The sequence below is a fragment of the Spea bombifrons genome, chromosome 8 (assembly GCF_027358695.1).
Source record: "Spea bombifrons isolate aSpeBom1 chromosome 8, aSpeBom1.2.pri, whole genome shotgun sequence".
In the NCBI taxonomy this organism is placed as follows: domain Eukaryota; kingdom Metazoa; phylum Chordata; class Amphibia; order Anura; family Pelobatidae; genus Spea; species Spea bombifrons.
In genome coordinates, this window is record NC_071094.1 from 10,943,517 (window position 1) to 10,967,688 (window position 24,172).

The window sequence follows — 24,172 nt, forward strand, 5'->3', positions numbered from 1 at the left end:
GATTACATTAAAGGGTCCATTTGCATTGTCCAAACTGTGAAGGGGCCTTATGAGAAATCTCTGGCAGTGAAAGAGTTACATTTCCAAAAAATCCGTATCCAATATGAGTGATTAGAGCTGTGTTTAGCTCTTTTCTGGGAATTCAGTAACACAGATGTCTGGTTCCTTTTGTACTATAAGTCATGATAAAAGTAGTATAAACACATTTTCTTTTCACCAAACTGATGAAAAGTTGACCTGGTCAAGATACATGACATTTGTTTTGTTTTACACTATAGAACTTGATGAACTTTTGGCAGGGGTGTATTTATTACCCCTGTGACTGAATGCTCTTGATCTCAGGACCCTCCTCAGCCTCCAGCAGAGCCCTTTCCATGTAAATGCCAAAAGCTCCTTATCTCTGAGCTCACTACTCATCAGCATAAGCACCCAATCTGCCTATCTGGTCTGCATGATGTCCAGAGATTGTAGACTTGTAAGGATGGCCAGGTAGGATCGTTCGGCCGGCGTTTCTCCGAGTGCATGAAAATTCTTCGTTATGGAAGGTAATGTGCGGACGGAGCGTTGGATTATGGCGGCCTAAGCCGTGGGTCCTTTGGCATGGATGCCTGTAATTCCTGTAGGTTCGTTAATAAGGGCCTGTAATGATAGTGTCCAGTAAACTGTTATGCTAATGAGAATCTTGGTGCCTGTGATTAATCACTAAGGAATTCCAGGAGCGGTGAAAACAAAGGCCTGAAACATGTTTGTGATCTGGAATGTGAAGGACTGTACACCAACACGTCACTCATCCTTACTTTATAAGAGCCCGATTCTTATTATTATGTCCTAGACGTTAAATCTACTTCCGTACTAGGAATTTTTTTTATTTATTATACCCTTAGTAACAGTAACCAAAATAACATAAATAAAATATCTGCAGTGATAAGAGATAGTTATAGATAATACAGGTTTATTCTGTATATGTCTATCTAAAGTAACATATTCTCTATATAAAATGAGAAAACTCATGTATTCATTTGATGTGTGCTTTGTAAGGAATGTAGCATGATTGTGTTTATAAATATATATTTTATATTTTTATTATATGATTATATTTCATACGTATTTATATTGTTAGGAGATGGGGTTAGAAGTTTAGGCTCTCGGACATGAACTATAGTAATCCAGGGAGAATGAGGGTGATCAGTTCCACTTAGATAACCACAGGGCAATAAACCCCCCCTCCCCAGGCCACTGCTGACCTTAGGGCTTGAACTGTGTGGTCACATGACCAGATCGTAAACTGACCTGGGAGAGAGAGGGTCCCTGTCCTTTCCAGCCCTCAGACTAGATCAGGCAGCTCCAGCAACAGGAGAGTCCCCATCATGCTGCGGGGTGCATGGTAACCTGCCCAGCTCCATGGCTGCACCCGAGCACACACGTACAGGCAACAGATGGATACATGGGAAGGTATGTACCCGCTGATATACCCCATCACCCAGAACGGAATAACGCGATTGTGACTCTTGGCTTCTACTGGTTTGTTCTTATAACCTGAATACAAACAGAACAAATGTTTGTGTGATAACATTTGTAATGTGTGTGTGTGTGTATATGGATATGTATATGTACATATATGGTATTGATACATTTTGCTGTACTTGTATCTGCGTTTTGTATTTTTTTACCTTTTTTTTTTTTAAAAAAAAAATTATTTTCTTGGGCTACATTTTAATACAGGAGCTGGCAAAGCTAATCCATGTGTATTATAGCATTCTAGCAGTCTGGTAAATGCGCGTACAGCGTGAGCCCACTTAATATCCCAATTGAACGGTTGAAATTAGAGTCATGCGGCAAAATGTCAAAACTCCTGTTTAAGTTGCCAGATGTTTCCAGTTCCTGAGATGTTATTTAGTTCCCGAAACAAATGCAGTTGCACTTGACGGTTCCTTTTGTTTTATTTCACAATTACCCCACAGAATGCCCTATGCTGATGCAAATATCTCATTTACATGACATCTTCACCGCTTTAATCCTGCCCTGTTTAAAGATAACGGATCAACGTAAATTACGGTTGCTAGAACAATACAATTTACACTTAACCTTGAAACCAAGCGACGGTATTAGCAATGTATAAATTTAGTAGGATGTCTTTCAAGCAGGAAAGGCCGTGAACATCCATACACGTCACTGATATTGTTGCCACGTTATTTCTCTACATGTACAAGAAAGTAAAGTTGTGTTGGAAGTGTGATGTGTATTGTAATTACCTAAATTAATTAAAATAGACGCAGAATTTGATGTCAGATCCAGGCCATCTAATCATAGGTCCATACTATTAATGTGAAAATTAATAATCAGTTCATTGTTACTCTTTAGGGTTAGGACAATGTATTTCAACGCAATAGAGAAGGTCATGCTGGGTCATATGAGGGCCGCTACAAATCAGGGCCATCGCTGTGAGGTTTATCTCTGTATTTATATATATTCTGAATAAGAAGAACCTTTATCTGTATATCTGTTTTCTAATCTGGAACCCTGTGCTGTAAATTGGAGATAAGCAAAGCAGAGGTTCCCTGCGGCTGGCTTTCTGCATTGTCAATCATGGCCATATCCAAAAGAGCGACCCACAAGTCACATAAGCCCCCGTTGGTCAGAGCTGCCAGTGGGCAGTCGTTGGGGCAAATGTAGGCAGTGATAGCCCAGCGGCATATTTTGAACTTAAAATGAAACCTGTTCCATTGTACAATTTGTTAGCAATTTGTCTTAGAAGACAGGAATTGTTCTGTCCATATAGATCTATTAGCAAAAACAGGTTAGAGGTATTCCCATCCGTCAGGCCTGCCTACATCTGCTGCTCACGTCATTTCCCAATGTCACATTTAACTACAGACAGGTGTTGTGTTTAGACATACATACCTACACACACACTCGCATATATATGCATGTAAACATATATATAGTTCTGTACTAAGTTTTGCTGTCTACACTTTTAGATAATTACTGTCAATATGTTCTGGTCTGGAATGTCAGGCTTTATAGAAGCATTGCTCCTCCTTAGCAAGTTCATGCCAGAATTTTTAGGATTCACCACTCCTGGATTTTATATCTGCTGTAAGGGAGATGTTACAATTAATGCAAATAAAACTTAATTTAATAAACCAGATACAGTGGCTATTAAGGTTACATAAATGTTAGAACAATTGTTGGAAATGTGCTGTTGCAAAGAAATATATACGTTGTTCTGCTACTTGTCACATTTACTGAAAAGAGATACATGGGAGGTCAGTACTTTCATTTAACATATATACAAATAACAACTACGTAAATGAAATCTCAATGTTGGTTGTTGTTATGATGACTGTACATAAAGGTGAATTTAAGACTGCTTTCTATACTATGCGAGTGGGCAACCGCCAATGAGTAGCAGAGTATTTAATTTGAGAGGTAGATGCGCACACACACACACACACACACACACACACACACATATATATATATATATATATATATATATATATATATATATATATATATAATGTACATTCATGAAATCATAGATGTATATCTATAATGTAATAAACACTGTACTTAGTTTCCACTGTACTAACTTCCATTAAAATCCTGTTTTTACAATCAGTTGCTTTGGAGCAAGATCAGCGATGAAACCCCATGTTTTATTTGTTTTGCGCCTGGGTTTGTACCCATTATGGTTCCGCGTTAAGTAATGTTTCCAACCCCTGTGTCAAAATTGTATTTTTCTTAACAAAGAAAAAAAGATTGAAATGACTCCTAATGTGCCACACATTCAAAAGCCCATTTTATCAAGACTTTTCCCCAAACCCTCCCCCTCTTTTTTTGTTTTAGCTAACTACCTAATGACTTTATCTGAAGGGAGCGGTCACACCATTGCCAAATTCAGCAAAGCAGCAAAATCCAGTCTTTCAGCACAGGGGTGACGGTGCAGGAAGTCCACGCTGCTGGGGGGTTGGGTTGGGTGCAGCACAGTGTGTGTTGAAGGGGGTTGGGTTGATTTCAGCATCTGTAAAGGATCAATAAGTGACAAGACCCCTTCAAGCCCTTTATGTTTACCTTTTAATTGGGTGTAATCATTTTCCAGGGTTAAAAGAAGGTGGTTCCGGAGTCGCATTCGGACCACTTGACCGTGTTCTTCCACTTAACCCACCTACTTCAACTGGTAGGAATTGGGTGTCATAGGGATTTATTATTGGCAGTAATCTAAAAATGTTACAGTATCTCCAGTTTATGCATGATAACCAACCAACCAACCCTTGTACACAGTGTAAATATTCAGTCGATCTAATTCTCTTTACCACAATGATTTGGATCCAGTAACTCGGTGTATTTATTATGTTTGGGTCTACTATATATCTAGCCAGTGACTAGCTACTTAAAATTTGCCTATGAGTCTATAAGGTATGACCAAGGATCTCCAACTCTTTGTAGCAGTTAAACAGAGCCAAATACTGCTGATGGGTATCGGAAGATCAGAAGAAGACACCATCTTTATGTAATAACTGAAAAATGTCTTCAGCACCTTCGCCATGCGAGGAACCTAAGAGAGAGAAAATAATTCAGGTCCGGGAGGAACAATTTTTGATTTAATGTATGATAAGGCCGTTGACTTCTCACAGGCCTGTGTATGTGATAGTGGAGTTCCTAGGAGTGCAGGAAGTGGCGTTCTCTGCTGTTTTGCAGGGTATTGTGCAAAGGGTCGAAGAGAGTGAATATGGAGATAAGATAATCCTCACAAAACAAGGCTAACACTCTTAACGCAAGGTTACTGGAACAATGGGCCATACTTATAATGACCTATTCGTAGGCAAAGCTTGACACATGATGTAATAATTATAGCACACAACAGAATGTTCCTGGACTTGGCACATACGGTGTTAAACTGAAAACCTGCTCCTGATATGTTTGCATTCTGGCCAAACAAATTTCTGATTGCACATTCCTTTTTTGGGGTAAACACTTTATTTTCCCTATTATAATTGTCTCAAAAAGTAATGCAATCAAAAGCCTATCTTTTTATAGATCAGATTTTACTTGTAAAATTTCCATCTTGTACAGCGCTGCGGAATCTGTCGGAGCTTTATAAATATAGTATGATAATAATAATAATATTGAACTTTAAACTTGATAAATTTTATTTTATCTCCTTAAATGCACAATACAAGAATACCTTAAATGGCTACTCAATTAGTTAATTCTAGGCAATGCCTAAAATGCAGAAAATGCAGTTTTTTTTCAGTTTTTCTTAACAGTAGTCCCACCTAAAACATAGTAATCTAGAAATCTCATTAAGCTATGCATTATGCAGGGTTTAGGGCAGCCACCTCCCTGTGGGAGAAGCATACCGGGGTTGGCTACCATTGTCAGTGAGTTAATATTTGCAGGTCAACATCCCCCAACGACATCATCGTGTAATGAGTGAATCCCATTATCTAATTATTATTATTTATTGTTTTATATAGCGCTCTCATATTCCGTGTAGCTGTATATTACAATATATTAATCTTTCTTTTAACCCTTTAATAAGCAATCACATTGTAGGCTTTGCTTCTACTCTTGATACTTCTGCCTAGTTTCGCCCTGCAGGTTTTTGTAATCTGAATAGGCTTATTTACTAATCGCGGCGCAGAAAGGTTTTCTGGGTAATTAAAGGTACGGACTCGTTTAAGCCATGGACACAAAATGTGCGTATTTATACCGCTGATGTCACTCCAGAATATATATTGTATGAGAACGTGGATGGAACCCTACCATGACCTTTGGAAACAATGTCCCCCTTTAATGTGCGATGGGGGGAGGGTTTACAGAGGGAGAGGCAATAAAATTCTACAGGGTTCAAGATGAGGTTGAGTTGCCAGCTTTGTGATTTTCACACACGGCAACTGTGTTTGCTTTAGCACTTGTGCTTCAGTGGGTTAGCAAGCTCTACAAATATATATATAAACCCCAGCTTGTGGTCACCACATGTTCCTGGTACAGTTCTAAATGTGTGTGTGGGGGGGGTTTGTCAGCCATTGTTGCGTGATCAGCTGGCTTTTAAACGTCTAACATGTATCCTCCTCTCAGCGATCGGCGAGGCAAGCCGCGACTACACAATATTTTTACGTTTCTTAAGCACTACCAAGTTACTAAAGCTTATCAGTTTTGGATGTCGGGCAGCCAGCAATGTTTTGAGTGACAACCCAGTTATATGAATACTGTTTGAGCTCATCTGCAGACTTTCAAGCAATGCTATCAAAATTCAAGTAAATTGCATCTAGGGGATATCATTTTTTACCCTATATCACAAGATGAATATCCTGTAAATGTTTCTAAATGAAATGTCTTTCATGGTCTTGGTGCCTGGACATGATATATATATAAAAAGTTATAAACTTGTTATATAACTATAAGTATACTTTGTAGTATGTGTGTGTGTGTATATAAATATAATTACAAGGTAATGTTATTTGTTTGAGATACTTGATTTGTGAGAAAATGTTTTTATTTTATTTCTTGTCACATAATCCAGTACCCAGTTGCTTGAATTATTGATGTATTTGAGGCTGAGACAAGCCTATGGAGTATAATGATATGTCATAAAGGTTGGTAAACGCTTGGTGCCATATGACAAAACTGGAACAATCTGGCCCAAAATTTAGATTAGTTTACCAGTTTGGGCCATTATCAGTGTCCTCTCTTATAGGACGCTCTGTAGAAATGACTTCCCGACTGTGTCAGATCCATACATAGCTATGGGTATAGCCCTGCACGGGGTATCTCCTGCCGCTGGCAGACGTTGGTCCTGCGTACCAGTGTTTTGAACGTTACTGGGAAGAACATTTTCTTTCAAAATGCAAGACCCAACATATCTGAGATTTTGTGTGTAACAAGTTATCTAGCATTCTGTTTTTGAACGAGATTCCACCGCTTTATGTGAGAGTCATACCCAAGAGGCATCGGGCCTGTCCTGCATATTGTTTTGGAAGACATCAAACATATTGATTCCTAGGAATCCTTATTTCAAGATTAGCCCTCAATACGCAGAGATAACCTGTTTTGCAAGCCTCTGACGGCCATAGAGTTACGTTTCTTTTAGATATGTAAACATACAGCCCCAGACTTCAAGGTTAAAGGGGGTAGTTTACATACAAAAGTAAAAAAAGGGCTATAGAGAGGTCAATGGTAACACAGTTCCCCTTCGACCACGAACTCTCTTATATAAATAACACAAGGAGACCCTATTAATATGCAGAGAGAAGAGAGAGTGTGGAAATCAGTAGGGCCTTGGGAACCCTTAATAGGGTCAGCTAGAATTCCTACAGGGTCTCGTAAAAATCCGAATCTCTATGCCTTTTTGCTTCTTGTCACAAAGTTCAGCTGCCTGACTTGTCGGAATAAATTGGCGAGGTTCCTCCGTCCACGTAGGGGCATGCATTGGTCCAGCTCTTGATGCAAACATCCACCGATAAGACTAGAGAAAAATGGAGACAAATCCCTAAAAAAAAATTCATATTACTGTTAATCCCAAACCTACATATTTTTTGTGGTTTATTGTGTCACTTTAGAAAATGTATAGCTACAAAGTAGTTAGCAGGAATTGAGGACTGTCCTAATCAGATGTTCCAACTGATTGAGTCCCTTTTTTAGTGATCTGCTCCGGCATTCCTGCCCCGGACAACCTCAAGCAACCTCCCTGAGAGGCCGTAAATAATATCAGTTTAATTGGACTTGCATACCAATCTTACATCTTCAAGAAAATCCAATTTACTGTAAAGAAAGAGGTGAGGAGGTTCTATCTGTAGAATGAAAGCATGTTATATGCTGGATACCTAGATGAGGCTTACAGAAATGTGACACTTTGTTCTTACTGTCCTTATTAGCGGTGGGGATTCAGTACCTGGAATTAGGAGTCCCTAAACCAATTTGAGACAGAGGAAGATATATATATATATATATATATATATATATATTGTCCATTTGTGCTAGTAATGCAGGTGTTGTTGTGTAAATATGCATGTGTGGATGTAAGATGAGGACACTGTTATGTAGGGTAATACCTTATTGTTCAGAAACTCATTCGATGAAACTAGCTTTGTCAAGTCTGAAATAACGCAGACAATGACCACAAGATACCCCAATTAGAAAAAAAACTCAGTAGAAAAACATACATTTTTTGCACAACAAATGTATATTTTTCTTTCGTCCTTTCTTTTGTTTCCCTGTGAGCATATATATATATATATATATATTTAATTTTGAGAAGATATTTACATTGTTCTCTCCCCCCTTAAATTCAAAACAAAAGGTGCACTTTTTATCTCCACAAAAAATGTTCTACTATGTATATCCCATTCACAGTTTGTTCTGGGACCGAGGAAAAAAAAGTGATTAACCCTGTGTTGCTGACTCCTTAGTGCTATTCATGCTTTATGGTGGCCGGGCTGTCCCCATCCGTACAGTAACTGTGAATAGCGTGGCCCCGGGAATGTTAGCCCATTGATTCCTTAGCATTGTCAAGTGCCTCCTCCTCCCTTGATACAAATAGCGCCCGATGACAGCTTTGTGACATATCTACGCCTTGAAAGGAATTCCTAAAATCCTTTCTTCCCTTCCTAAGTAAAATAAAAATGTCAACAAAACAGAATGCTTTTGTTTTGTGTGTTTTTTGTTAATTCTATTGGAAAAGGTACTCTATATGTTGGAAGTGTTCAATGAGGCATGCGTTTCAAAAACTATGGATACGTTTGACAAACAAGTATCGTAATTATAATTCATGTACCCTAATTCTTATAATTCATGTACCCTAATTATTATAATTCATGTACCCTATCTAAATCCCCCTCAAAACCTTAATGATTTATTCTATTGGAAGTCAGAATTTATATTTCAGAATGAATTTTTTGGTATACCGATAAAAGGTGCGAAACATTTCTGGCTAAAATTTATACATTGGTGTGAATACCGGTATTGGCAAAAATGAATAGTGCGCGCATGGTTTGTAAATCGTCATGTGTTGTGTTTCTTCTCCCTCTAATAATGACTCAAGATTGTCGGCACAGGTGGTTCCCATGGGTCAACATGGAATACGGCAGATTAAAATGTTTACTCAATGGCTACAGCTTGTTGTTTGCTTGCAGCTGGTGTTTGCCGCAAATAAGGTTGGATTCACAGCGGTTTCATATCGTAATGTGGAGTATTAACTAAAGAGTTTGCAGAAGAGTTAAACATTTCTATTACTTATTATCAAGGGCAAACCCCAGTGTGCTTGTCCGGCAAGAGAGAAATGTGGAAGATTTCTAACAACTGTCTCGCTGGTAAAGCAATGCATTATACAGGGTCCGTCCTTCTTGCGGGAGAGACTTACTGCGATTCACCCTTGATAATGCATAGCGATAAAAAAGAGCTGAGCTTTAATAGAAATATTTTTTTTTTGTTCCAAATAGCCTTTCGACTGTTCTAGACATCCCCGGTGCTCGAACTGGAGTCCTTTCCATAAATCCACTACGCCAGCAGTACAATATTCCAGCTTTGTGAATATGTAATTAGTGTGGAAATATTAAGATTTGCCCCAAACCATTCTTACTGGCGCAGGCGTTTCTGCTTTTCCGAGGTCCAACTAGAAATGGTTAACTCTTCCCATGCCGGAATGGTAGAAAACCAGAGCTATGCAATAGACTGCATATGAATCTGTCCCTCGGAAGGTTAAAACACGCAGGGACGGGCTTTTTTTTTACCCTTCTCTAGATAAAACAGAGAATGTAAATTGTATGGCCGGGAGCTAAAAGAGCTGTCATGTGAGATTTGGAATCATCTGATTGTAACATTCCCACTGCGACAGAATTAGGCTGCCGACTTTATGAGCACAATCCCACTTGGCATGCCGTCATTTTCAGGGACAGGCATGTCAGGCAGAGAGAGGATAATGCCAGAATGATGACTGAAGTCTTCTACTTCGTTAACCTAGATGTAGCCTCATTATCTTGGATCTGCGTTTAATCTGAAATCATGCTTCACATTCAGTCAGTTAAAGTGACTCTCCTTAACGGATCTCTGTGCTGGATCTCGCAGCAGGGTGTATCTTCCCAGTAAATTCCCCTTTTTGTTTTGGAATAAATTTGAGCAGGGGATATATATTTATTTATTCGTTATTCAAAAGTATAGTATAAGTATAAAACACTTAAAAAAAAACAAACAAAAAAAAAACACAAAATAATAATAAAAAAATAAAATAAAAATAATAATAATAATAATAAATATATATATATATATATATATATATATATATATATATATAACATCCAAAGATGGTTACCGGCACTCCAGGGACTTCTTTAAATAATCACTCGAGAAACTCCAGTTGAGGCGTTTTATAACAATCTATTCTAGTTTTTTTTTTTTTTTTTTTTTATTATTGTAGTTTTTTTTTTCTCAACCTATGTGTGATGCCATTCTCACAGATTCAATGGTTGTAAATACCGTTTATTTTTATGTTTTCCCAGATGACCGTGTTGATCAGAGAGCGTGCCTTATCTGTGGCGACCGAGCCACGGGCCTGCATTATGGCATCATCTCCTGCGAGGGCTGCAAAGGATTCTTTAAGCGCAGCATCTGCAACAAGAGAGTGTACCGATGCAGCCGGGACAAGAATTGCGTTATGTCACGCAAGCAGAGGAACCGCTGCCAGTACTGCCGACTCCTCAAGTGCCTTCAGATGGGGATGAATAGGAAAGGTAAAGACAAAGTGGTGCGCATATGATAGATATGTATGGAAGTGGAAATGAGAACTGGTAAGATGGTCATGTTATGGATGAATAATTCAAGGCTAAGGGCTTACAGTGGTACCGTGATGGTCATTGACTATTATTTCTAGCACGGGTCTACGTTTTTGTCATTCAATAATGAGTTTAAAGTACCAACTTGCCAGGGTCACCAGTTACTTTGATAAGTCACGTAGCAATGACGTTCTTTTTTTTTTATTTTTTTTTATTTTTTTTTTTTTATTATGAAAACGTACACAATTACATGCATACATATAAATATTCATACAAAGCATAAAATATATAACTTAGTACATTATATTGTAATATAGTGTGTATATAGTAATGCTTCCTTATTTCAGTTATATAATATAATTACTTAAAGCATTTTTTTTTTTTTTTTTACATATTTTGTAAGTACACTAAGTTATCATCTATTAATATTTTTCATATCACATTTATTCCATTTCATAGCAAATATATAAAATATAGTAGCAATGACGTTCTTATGTAAATTCCTCTGTTTGTGGGAAGCTCACAACAAATCAGTTGTTTGAGATTTGCTGTGAGTCATGTTGATGATTTCTACCTTATTGAACTTGTTTTTACTTATTTATATAATAATATTATATATTTATATAATAATAATATATATATTGCAGCACTGTACTCAATGAGAACTCAGCTCTTACAGGCCAGGTGGTGAATGTTGAATTTTCAGAGCATTTGAGTTGTCTGCACTCCTGAGATTCCAACATATTATTGAGGGAACGTCTCAGAGTGCTAATACTCTGTACCCCATCGGTGGTGACAATGGATAGATTAATAGAAATTGCTGGGTTCTAATCAATAATCCAATTATTGATGTGATCGCTGTGACCACAGCAAGCTTGTAAGGCATATAATTGAGAATTGGTTGATGGGGGCGTGTGGCCTTAAATATATTTGTTTTTAGAGTTTTGGAGATTATCTTAAGTGAAAAAAATAACTATGTTGAGCACTAAGTTTGATTGGAAGAGGGATGGAGATAACAGTGATCTTTGCTATCAAAATATCAGGAATGGTATATGTCATGTACATGTTAGTGATATCAGGAATGGTACATGTCATCTACATGCTAGTGATATCAGGAATGGTACATGTCATGTACATGTTAGTGATATCAGGAATGGTACAGGTCATCTACATGTTAGTGATATCAGGAATGGTACAGGTCATCTACATGTTAGTGATATCAGGAATGGTATATGTCATGTTCATGTTAGTGATATCGAGAATGGTATATGTCATGCACATGTTAGTGATATCGAGAATGGTACATGTCATGTACATGTTAGTGATATCAGGAATGGTACATGTCATCTACATGTTAGTGATATCAGGAATGGTACATGTCATCTACATGCTAGTGATATCAGGAATGGTACCTGTCATGTACATGTTAGTGATATCAGGAATGGTACAGGTCATCTACATGTTAGTGATATCAGGAATGGTATATGTCATGTTCATGTTAGTGATATCGAGAATGGTATATGTCATGCACATGTTAGTGATATCGAGAATGGTACATGTCATGTACATGTTAGTGATATCAGGAATGGTACATGTCATCTACATGTTAGTGATATCAGGAATGGTACATGTCATCTACATGTTAGTGATATTAGGAATGGTACAGGTCATCCACATGTTAGTGATATCAGGAATGGTATATGTCATCTACATGTTAGTGATACATGATAATTACTTTGTACTAATGGGATTTTCCTGTGCATTAGATGCTTCCCAGTTTAAGAAATCCATAATGATCTCCATGTAAGATGACCTCCGCCTGTATAATTGACCTGCTGTACTAGTATGTCTCTACTGTGTACAAATAAGCCAAACAAAAGCTAGGTGGCTAAGATGTCTCATCTGTGGCCTTAACAGGTTCTAAGTTGCCATGCCTGCTCATGAACGGTTCTCCTGGAGCGTTATGCATTTGTGTTTGGCACGCAGTGGACAAAGCTACTGTGATTTGAACCTTTACTTTCTCCTGACACCCAGTTTCACAAATTGAGCGATTGATAGGGTTGATCAGATCAGCTGCCTGGGCTTTATAGAAGAGACTTCTCTACACATAGTGACCACTACAATAATATAACTTGGGGGAGGCTTGGAATGCAAACCTCGATGTGATAGCTCCACAAATGTAAGTGAACATGACATAGAAAACACACCAGATCATTCTTTGGAAACAGTTATTTTAATAGATCCAGAATGTTGGAACATTCTCTAGACTTTTTTAGAATACTTAAAGGATATTTTGGTTTTGGAATAGAATTTGGGGAAGATGTCAGTACCAAATTACGTAGAGTACATTGTGAAACCCAAGTCTACCTTAGTGGGTATTCTGGTGCATCTTATATCTAAGAGCCATGCTTTACCTTTCCAAAGATGAGCAGCCACACAGGGGGCTTTGATGCTACTTGGCATTAGGAAGGGCCTTCCATGGTAAGTTTCACCTGCAAGAAACGATGAGATCACCAGAAAACCTGCGTAGTTGGAGATGCGACATTATACAGACCCAACCAAGCTTCTTGTTGCAGGAGGTGCTCACTGGCATTGGCACAGGGATGGTTCTGTGTTGTTAGTGGCTCTAAGTAACATGGATTTAGTCCCAAAGTTGGCACAGCTGGTGTGCATAATGCATGGTTGGTTGAACCTGCAACGTTCCTCTAAACATCCGATTTAGTGAATAAACTCCAATTTGATGCAGCTGTTGGCACAGCAAGCATTTTGTAGGCATTATAGGCTAAGTCACAGCCCCCCAATCCCCCCCCCCCCGGATTGAGAAACATTCAGTCAATGTTTGATTTCTATGGAATCCAGTACCATAGAATTTAGGAAACTTATTGACTCCGATACACAGCACATGGACATTCAGAGAATATCTGACCTCCACCCAGGGTCCACCAGGGAGCACCTTGAATTTAGGTTTACTGTATCATTGAAAGCCATGGGAATCTGCAGTCTTACATCAGATAGTGATTAGTTTGATTTGTACAATAGCCGCCTGTTTTCATTACAATTGAAATGAAGGGGTATCCTCCCTCAGGATTGACAAGCGGTAAACAGGCTTTTGAACTGCAATCAGATACTTCAAAGATTAATCCCCAGGAGAAGCTGTGGACAAACAAACCTCTCCCTTTGTTTAATTGTGGTGGAGGAAAAAAAAGACATTCCTTAAGAAAAAAAAAAAGTGTGTTTTTTTTTTTTTTTTTTTTTTAACAGAAGCCGAAGTTCTTGTATCAATCCTACTTGAGCAGTTCCAAAGATCAGAGGGAGGTCTTAAACGGTCTCCTGAGGATTCACATACATGGCAGAAATGTTATGAAATGTTTAATGGAGGACACATAGTAGAGATTAATACAGAAAATAATTTCATACAAGAGTATGGATTTTAGTAACGACTCCTTTGTCAGTTTAGGTCAATTAGTAGTTGAACCTCATGTGCCATCATGTTAAACGGCAATGACATGACAGCACGTTAGTTTTAAAATGGTTCTGCGCCCAACCATTATTAATTGGTGACCGTTGAAGCATCCCGAGGGTCGTGTCTCGACCTTTTGAGTGACACAGCTTTACCAGATATTACCAGAGCTCCGGGAGCCTCCAAAACCATATGCCCAGTTGCCATATTTGTACTGTATTCACCAAGGTCACAAGGCAGGAAGGCGCGAGGTGCCACTACAATTTATGACTGTAGCATATTGTGGCTTTGATATGTAGAGGGACATTGCGTCACAGCAGAGGTGGCAGATTAGTATTAAGCAGTTTAACACTTTGTTCAGAAGGGCAAGTAACTCTGCGTACTTTGTCATGATGTGGGATTTCCCCCCTTCCAGAATACAAAGTTTTTCTCAATAATGTAAACTACCTCTCGCCCTTCTAACCATTCCAGCACATAATTAGTTTTAAGCAACTCAGACACTTAGCATGTTGCTTATATGTAGCTGTTATGATTTCTTTATACTACTTTGATACCAGAAATTCCGACATGTTGGTCTGATTTAGTTTGTTTTTTTCCCCCAAGCAATCAGAGAAGATGGGATGCCTGGGGGCAGAAACAAGAGCATTGGACCTGTGCAGGTGAGAACGTTATTATTTATTGATGTATATAGCACCCTCATATTCTGCAGCACTGTTCAATCGGTAAACAGTACAAAGTAGTGCATAACATAACAATTTGCACTTCAGAAAAAAGTAAGGATGGCTATGTTCAAAGGAGCTTACAATCTATTTAAATAAACATTTGAGAACAAGGGGGCATATTTATACAGTACTACATTTAGAGCAGTCACCATAGAGAATACCCCTGCGTTCTCAGAAGTGGTTAAGTGTGTTGCAAACGTCTCTGATACGTACCTTGCGGAATTCACACAGTCCTCTAGCTCCCTCTTGTGGAACTACTGAATACAACAGTATAATAATGATATTAATGTATTGTGATGCTATGTAATTTCCTTCAATTTAGAACTATATTCTGGTATCAATAGACAATAATATTATACATAGTGCTCATTTTTTATATATATATATATTTTATATATTATATATATATAACTCTATATGTTAGATTAACTTGTAAATTGGAGCACACAACATATTTTCTTCATTTTCTTTGAAATTATCAGGAGCTTTACCCTGCATTCTGTGTTTCGGTTTGCAATCTCTGCTCCCTAGCCCTCCTTAAGGTGGAAGTGGCACCAAATTATTAGTATGAGAGGAAATATAAATTTTCCCAAAAAATTGGTGTTTTTTTATTTTTAAACACTTCTAGCTTGCTGACTCCTTATACTTTTATTTTTATTCATATATATAAAATGTTCCAAAAGACTTTGGTTGTTGTGATATATTAGGACTTGTACACGGGGTTTTACAATGCATCCCACCGCTATCCTTAAATAGGAAATTGTTTACTAGTATCAGCTTAAAAACATGTTTTCAATAAAATAAAACAGAGTAGCTCATTGGTAAACACCCAGCCTGATACGCTGACTAATGAAAGTCTACGGAGAAACGTAATTAGCATTTCCATAAAGAATCCGTCCAATATGTGGCTTGAGCAGGGAAAGCCACCCAAATTGACGACAAAATTATTACACAACTGACATCAATGGTCTGCAGATAAAGGAAGCATAATGAGATCAAACCAGGTTTTGTCAATGATAATCTATATACTGAATACAGCACTGCCCAAGCAGAAAGATATATATATATTCTTTGCATCTCCAGTTTACTGTAAATAGTAATTAATAGTAATAGGCTACTTAATAAAGACGTATGATAGGAAGCAAATTGCAAGCGATACACTTGTATTACAAAAACACCTTCATCGTATACAGTATATTGGGGATTCCTTCTTGTAGAGAGTCTGTCAGCACTAGAAAGTAATAAGCAGGTACTTTTTGCCACTGACTTTGCTGCTACCTAACGGTGCTTTAGTTTTAAATACCGTATCTAAAATAACGACAGTGATCAGAAAAATGTATATATGACCGTTTGGAATAATAATTTTTTTAACAGATCTCAGATGAGGAGATTGAACGAATAATGTCTGGCCAGGAATTTGAAGAGGAAGCCAACACATCATGGAGTAACAATGGGGACAGTGACCATAGCTCTCCAGGGAATGGAGTTTCTGAGAGTAATCAGCCCTCCCCAGTATCTACACCCTCATCCAGGTGGGGTTCATAGGCTGTCACAGAGGACATCTCAATATTTATTGCTATCTGCTGGAAAAAAATTTCTGTTTAAGGTTTTTTTGATGATTAAGGCGCATTCATTTTTTTTTTTTTTTTTATAAATTAATTTAAGCTCCCAATGCCTTTCCTTTACTGACCCATACAAAATAGACATGACTCCCCCTTTAAACCTGATCTAGCTACTGGTGGTTTGGGCCACTTATTGTAGACATAAACTTAAACGTGTTGGGTGTATATTGGTTGCTTTTATTGAATGTTCCATTTTTTCCCTGTCCCCTTGCAGTAGATCGATGGAATTAAATGGATATAGCGCTCTTCGGGACCAATATTTGGGGACCCCAAGCTCTACACACTACCAGTACCTACCTCATCTCTTCAGTTATTCTGCCCATTCGGGTCTGATCCCATCGCAAACTCGAAGTTTAGACCCACAGTCACTAACCCTCATCAACCAGCTGCTGTCAGCCGAGGACATGGAACCACTCAACACACCAATGTTAATTGAAGATGGGTACGTTTGTCCTTTATTTCAGTTTCTTTGCTGTCTACCATATCCAATTATCATTGTTTTACGGTGATAACGTTCTCAGTTTAATGAAATCTATGAATAAAACATAATTATATGAATATCGTGTATAAATTAAAATATAATAATTACATTATTTGGTGATTAACTGCATTCAACTTTATTATTTTATAACTGGACCAAAAACATTTCAAACATTTTTTTTTTGTTTAATTTTCGGTCCATTCGTTTTCGGACAAAATATATTTTGTTTCCTGTCCTTTCAGTTTGTACAAAGTTCTGAGGGCCTTTTCTGTTCAGAAATGAAATTTGTTGTTATTCACATCATGCTCCCTCACACTCTCATTCACACACACACACACACACACTCGCTCTCTCTCTCGCTCGAAGCCTGAATATTGCAGACGGATTCACGGGGAAAAAGAGGTGCAGAAACACTTCTCTTTCTCCGTGAATCCGTTTGCGGTATTCCGGCCCCCTGAATTACTTTGGCAAAAGGGCAGAGCCATCGTGCGCACCACAGGGACAGCCTCTCTCCCATTCCTCCGATTGGAAAAGGAGATGGGACACTGAAGCAGTCTGCGAAGGTAGGGAGACATTGACACCGAGCTTGAGAGAGTGAATGAGAGAGTGAGAGCGTGAAGGTAGCGAAAGCAACAGAAATGCAGATAGCAAAAATTGGTAGCTATCTGGTTGAAATTTTTTTTTTTTGTTGGGGGTCCCTCCTCGTTTTGTGAAAGTCTTATTTTAAATATCTTACTAATCCGAATGCGTAAGTCTAATAACGGTATATGAAGAAGAGAATCGGAATGGGAAAAACACTATTTGATTAATAAAAACAAAAATGTAAAAGAATGAAAAAAAAATCACTGCTTAAGATCAGGTTAACAATACAAAATATACATTTATCTTAATAGGCATAATACCCCAAAAAGTTAAATGTCTAAACTTTAAATTTTGTAAAGGAACACCCCGAAGATGTTTTTTTGGTTTTAAAGGAACCACACCAAACACTAAAACAACTCTATATTTTTATGATTTAAATAACTGGTGAAAAAAAACACGATTTAGCTGAAACCTTCTCCACATGGTGTCACTGCAGTCAGTTATCTTTAAAATATTAGACATTATTCCACAATGTCCACTAGAAGTACATGGGCCAAGAGAATGTTTTTGTTAAAATTTGCTACACATGATGTTGTTAGCTATAGGTCATAAATAACGGATACGAAGTGCATGTAGTATTAGGGAGTTTAAGATTGTTTTTCTGTAAGATGCTGTCGGATACAGTACAAAAATGTACAAGAATACATTTCTTTTTATGAAAGTTTTTTTTAATCTTAAATATTGGCATTTTTTGACATGTTAATGTATTTTCCTTACAGGTACAAAGTGACCCAGTCTGAACTGTTTGCCCTGCTGTGCCGACTTGCAGATGAGCTGCTGTTTCGGCAGATCACATGGGTGAAAAAGCTGCCATTTTTCTGCGATCTGTCCATAAAGGATTATACTTGCCTGCTCAGCACTACTTGGCAGGAGCTCATACTGTTATCTTCACTCACTACGTATAGCAAGCAGATCTTCGGGGACTTGGCTGACGTTACCTCCAAATACTCTCCTTCGGAGGACGAGTTGCACAGGTTAGTTGGGATTAAGATTATATATATATATATATATATATATAACAATACAATGGAACCATCATGATATATATAGTGCAATAACCGTATAGAATCCAGCAGCATATACCATGTCCCCAGTGTCTCCCCAAAAGTCGGTGAGAGGATATCATGGTAAATTATGGAAGACATCTGCTGGGCTGATCAAACCATGCCCACTTGTGTCCTATGCCAGAAGCCAAGCTCTGGGTCGGTAAGTTGAGATACATATTTGAAAAGTTGCCTCACCTTCTTCCTACTTTTCCAAACATCAGTATCTCTTCTGACACTGGGGGAATCCATAGAGTTTTCTTTCCATTGAATCCCCCCAAGTGTCCTCAATCGATAAGGACTACCTTAGGAGGGATGAAACATAAAAAGGGTTAATACCCCCCGCCAAAACAGTGTTATGAAGCCCTGCATTTTTTTGTTTTTCTTTTTTTTTATTGCTGTGTTTTTTTTAGAAATTCCTATATCTAAAAGTGGAATATCCTTTTGCCACGTGTTAAATCTACTCAGAAATCGGGGAGTTAAATGGCAAACGCTCTGAGAACAGCCGTGCCATGTTACCCTCCCTCTTACCCCTACCGCACCGCTAAAGTTCAAGTGTCACATTACTGTAAAATAATTTTGCAACAATGATCCCTGACAACTTAACCATTAATTAACAGGCAAGAGCCGGGGCCTTTGATAGAAATACCGGCCTGTCCCTTATCTGCTGTAATGTGAAAGGTGATTTATGAATTGTGTTCCTTTATCGGATGTTGGTCTGCAGTGTGATTTAGAACTGGCTGTGTGTTCATGCACAGCTGCACCAGCCTTTCTCCAACTCGGGCCAGTCCGCTAACGAGCTTCTACACCCACAAGTCGTCTGAGCCTCGTTAGCTGTGGATCCGCCGACTCCTACATCTCAAACAGGATTTATTCCATTTGCAACCAACACAACATTATTTGTTGCAAAAACTGAATGTCCCGGCTCGCTATTCAAATAGTCCAAGAACTGATTGTTCTTTTTTTTTTTTTTGTAAAGATTCATTACATTTTCATGGTACTCATTCACATATTCAAAAGACACAATCATGTACATGATTTGGCATGGATTTGGCAACACCAAACCATACATCAACCAACGGCAAGAGTTTGTAAACTCAAAGTCAGTGTTATTGACTGGTGAAGAGTGTGTTGCTATAGGGGTTCAATGACTCTTTTAATGCGAAGGATCTGGCTCGTTCCCACTCTTGCGTACCTGTTCTCCTCTATGTTTCGAACGAACCAAGAGAAAAGGGCTGAATATCTTCTTACTATAACTTTCACTCCTTACGGGAGAGGATTTTTCATGAAAAGTAGCGGAATGGGAAGCCTGGTGTTCTGATTAGATCCAGAATTCTGGCAACTGTCTTGGATAAAGTCCAGCCTTGGCATAGGCTGTGTGGCACGTGCATGTTCTGGATCTGCTGCACCTGCCATATCTTGCTTACAAATGTAAAATACATTCAGCACACCTTATATTATTGTGCTGGAAGAGGGGTTTACTACCTTTAGCAACTTTCAGGGAGAAAGCTAAGCAGGTGAGCAACTCAAAGACGCTTAATGTAACACTTTAATAACTAAAGGCAGCATTAGAGACGTCATTCCTAGTACTGTTGAATGACCAAACCTTTTCCAGAAATAATTCCTTAAAATAAACCTGTCTAATTTGTGTTTTCAGCTGGGAACACTTAATTGTCATGTGATACCGGCATCCATAACTTGTTGCCAGCCATAGAAAGTGAACAAAAAACATCTTCACCTTAAGAGTGAATAGCGAAATGACAGATCTACTAAGGCTTACTTGCTTAACATACCCTAGTGGAGTCTTACGTGGAACGCATTTTTGGTTTTATACACACATTGTGACTTTTTGGCCTTTTTCGGGGGAAAAAGTATAGTAGTTATTTTTTTCGGGGCATATATGGCCTGTGATATTGGTGGCTAATGGTGCTAAGGATGTAAAATCTACTTTGTTGGTCTTACATCAGATTGACAAAATCTGTTGACTAATTTTATTAAAATTCATTTCTCATTCCTCAGTTTAACTTCTTTTGTCAAACTTTTGTTTTCAAAACCTACGGCGGAGCTTTTTTGGCATAAAATGTAGTTTTGGACGGTACATTGTTCTACTAGGTAGAGCTCCCAACTAATAAAATGTGTTGTTGTTCCAGGTTCAGCGAGGAAGGCATGGAAGTAATGGAGCGGCTTATATACCTTTACCGCAAGTTTAGTCAACTGAAAGTCAGCAATGAAGAATACGTTTGCATGAAAGCCATCAACTTCCTGAATCAAGGTGCTTTAAACATTGTTATAACACTACAGCTTTCACAATATCAAAACAGGAGAGCATCAAAAAATATATATTTAGAATTACATTTCATTTAAATTAAGCTTATATTGGATTGGAAAAAAAATACAAAGCGAGGATAGAATGGGCTAACATTTATTAAATTAATTTTAATAGCTTTTAAATACAGACACCAAGGCCAGAACACAGGCCATCTAACAAATACAGCAGGTTAGAGCCACAGTGATAGATTATTCCTATCCAGATAAGGATTTTGTGACGGATCACCAGCTGTTCCCACTTTATCTACGGCTGTTGACGCCCGTAGATAAATGCAGCGGCCATCCAGTGTACGACATTTATAAATATATATAAATAAATATATATATTTCACCTATAATCTGTTTTTATTAAGGCATTTTGCAAGTTACCTTACCAAAAATGTATTTTCACCCCTATATTGCTAAGATTTATAAAGAAATGTAATGCCAACAAAGGGAAGTGTCTTTTTTGTATAATAGAACACATAAAAACACGTTATGTGCAAAACTGAATTTGTATTTAAAGAAACATACAAAAAAAACACTGTCTGCCCTCTACCTTAGTTTGCCATCTGCACACAATCAATATGCTGTGTTTTGGGGTGTAATCATTATACTGCACATTTCAACTCCTTGAAGTCACTGCGTTGTGAAGGGTCAACCACATTAAACGTCCAAGCAGGTTAGGAGGCAAGAGATCTTGAAAAATCTCCCCAGTTTAAATATGCATTCTGCGGGCCAACTCAGTCCTTTAAACAGGGGAACCTTGTGGTGTTGGCCCTTTATAACGATAAATGAAGTCTGGAAGGAGGAATGCTCAACCAAAGACTCTCAAACTAACTCCTGATTTACCCAAAATTCCCATTAGTGATTATATAAAATGCTTCCCTTTTTCACGGTTTTCTTTCTTTTACCGATGCTCATATCGTTCTGATAAATTGACTTTAATGATGTCAATATCGTCCACCAGATATCCAGGGTCTAAGCAGTGTTTCCCAACTGGAGCAGCTGAACAAGCGGTACTGGTATGTGTGCCAAGACTTCACAGAGTATCGGTACCCGCACCAGCCCAACAGATTCCCGGACTTGATGATGTGTCTGCCGGAGGTTCGCTACATCGCTGGTAAGGCTCACAATCCGAAATATTCTACATGGAATTTTATTCTGGCTATTGAACTACCTTCCGCCCAAGTCTATATTATTGGGGTTAACAGGTGGGGCTTCCTGGTTTCAAACATGGCTCCTTAACAGGTATTGTCCTGATATACGGTAGCTGAACATTTTTTAATATTACCCTGCCATATTCCAAACCACAAGCAAAAGGTTGACGTTTTTTTTTCCTCTTTCAGGGAAGCTGGTGAATGTGCCCCTTGAACAACTACCCCTGCTTTTCAAAGCCTTTCTACACTCGTGCAAAACAAGCCTGAGCAAAGAGTGAAGCTTTAAAGCAAGGTCACGTTGACTGGTAACCACAGAAGGGAAAGACTGCTTCTGGGTCAGCTGAAAAGCAAAAAAAAAAAAAAAAAGAGAGACAATGTGAAACCCGTGATGGGATCAGACGAAAGAAAGAAAAAAAAATAATAAGATTTTTGTAAAAAACTAAACAAAAAAACCTCTTTTTCTTATCTATTTATTTCCTGACAGAGTTGAATGTATTATCTTCAACACGGGTGCACAAACGTAAATGCAGTTCTTGCATTTTGTTGCTGTTTACAGACCTTTTAAGTCTTTTTTTTATGGGAGGGGTGGAATATTGCAGTGTTGCCATTTTTGTATTTTTTTTTGTAGATCTAGTATTATTTGGTTTGGGATTGGGCTGAGATTTAGTGTTGGGGGGGAAATAAAACTACCTCATTTTATATTTTGTTATAGATATTTTTATGTTTTGGACTGTAAACAACAATACAAAAAAAATGCTGAGATTAACCGTTGTGATGCTGCTATTGATTATTTTGTGTTATCGTAATGAAGGACTTTTCAGTGTCTGGCTTTGGAAGCATCGGAGGCGTAGTGCCACCGTTGTTTTAGTGGCTTCTTTACAATACGTTGTCAAAATTAAATAATTTTATTTTCAAAGAGTGTGTTATTGAAGGAAAAAAAGTTGTAACGCAGGAAAAGGAAGCATTGGATGTTTTCATCGTTATTTACAAAACGAATCATACCCTTATCACATCATTGCTTACGTTTATGACCAGGCCTTGGAGTATCCTTATGGATCACACCCAAAGGGTTAACGCTAGCATCAAATTCCCTTCATATAAGATGTTTACTGAACTAAAAAGTACTACCATTTTTAACCATTGTACTTTTTTTTAAATTTACTATACCGTAGCTTTCATGACTTGATGGGGACCCTAATAATGATTAACTTTCTACCTGTGAGTAAAAAGTTAAAAACCGTGGTTACCCTCTAGCCCAGGGGTTCTCAAACTGCGGCCCTCCAGCTGCTGCAGGACTACATCTCCCATACTCCTCAGCCAGCTCCTTAGCTGAAGGAGCATTATGGGAGATGTAGTCCTGCAGCAGCTGGAGGGCCGCAGTTTGAGAACCCCTGCTCTAGCCTATGTTCCGTGTAATAGTCCGCTGCTGTTCTCCAGAATCATCAGTATCGTTAGTACTGTAAGTATAAAAAAAAAAGCACATCGCTGCGGAAATGAAATGTTTGAGAAACCTTTGCCAAAAAGCAGTGCTGTGGTAGGAAACGTTTTTCTGGAATCCAATTAAAAAATGTACTATATGTTTTTTTTGTTGTTGTTGTAGTTCTATATTAAGCATCTCATTGAGAAGTCTGTGTGTAATTGCCTCTCAAGCAATTAAAATGACTTTAAAAAAAAAAAAATACAGATATTGCATGTTTTGTTATAAACCCTACTCTTTTCCCTTAAAACCGGGTTTAATTTGATACACCTCTGCTATGTCAGTTCTGATTATCAAGAGACAGATGGCCTGTCACTTATAACCTTGATGTTCTGATAAACACTCAGGGACATCGCCTAACCTTGAATACTGTATGTAAGCACTAGATAGATTGACACTTAAAATCACTTTTAACAGCATGTGCAGGAATTTGAATTTAGAGAGCCTGACGCATGCCTCACTGGGAAATAATCCAGCATAAACAGT

The 24,172-nt window shown here is 38.1% G+C and overlaps 1 protein-coding gene across 1 annotated transcript; it reads left to right on the forward strand.

Moving 5' to 3' along the window:
* Positions 1 to 1,436: 1,436 nt before the first annotated feature.
* Positions 1,437 to 22,596, forward strand: NR6A1 (nuclear receptor subfamily 6 group A member 1). Its single transcript, XM_053473501.1, has 9 exons — positions 1,437 to 1,452; positions 10,500 to 10,730; positions 14,836 to 14,891; positions 16,329 to 16,486; positions 16,791 to 17,018; positions 18,419 to 18,673; positions 20,893 to 21,014; positions 22,020 to 22,172; positions 22,399 to 22,596. The coding sequence occupies exons 1-9, from the start codon at positions 1,437 to 1,439 to the stop codon at positions 22,485 to 22,487; spliced, it is 1,308 nt and encodes a 435-aa protein (XP_053329476.1). The 3' UTR covers positions 22,488 to 22,596.
* Positions 22,597 to 24,172: the final 1,576 nt, after the last annotated feature.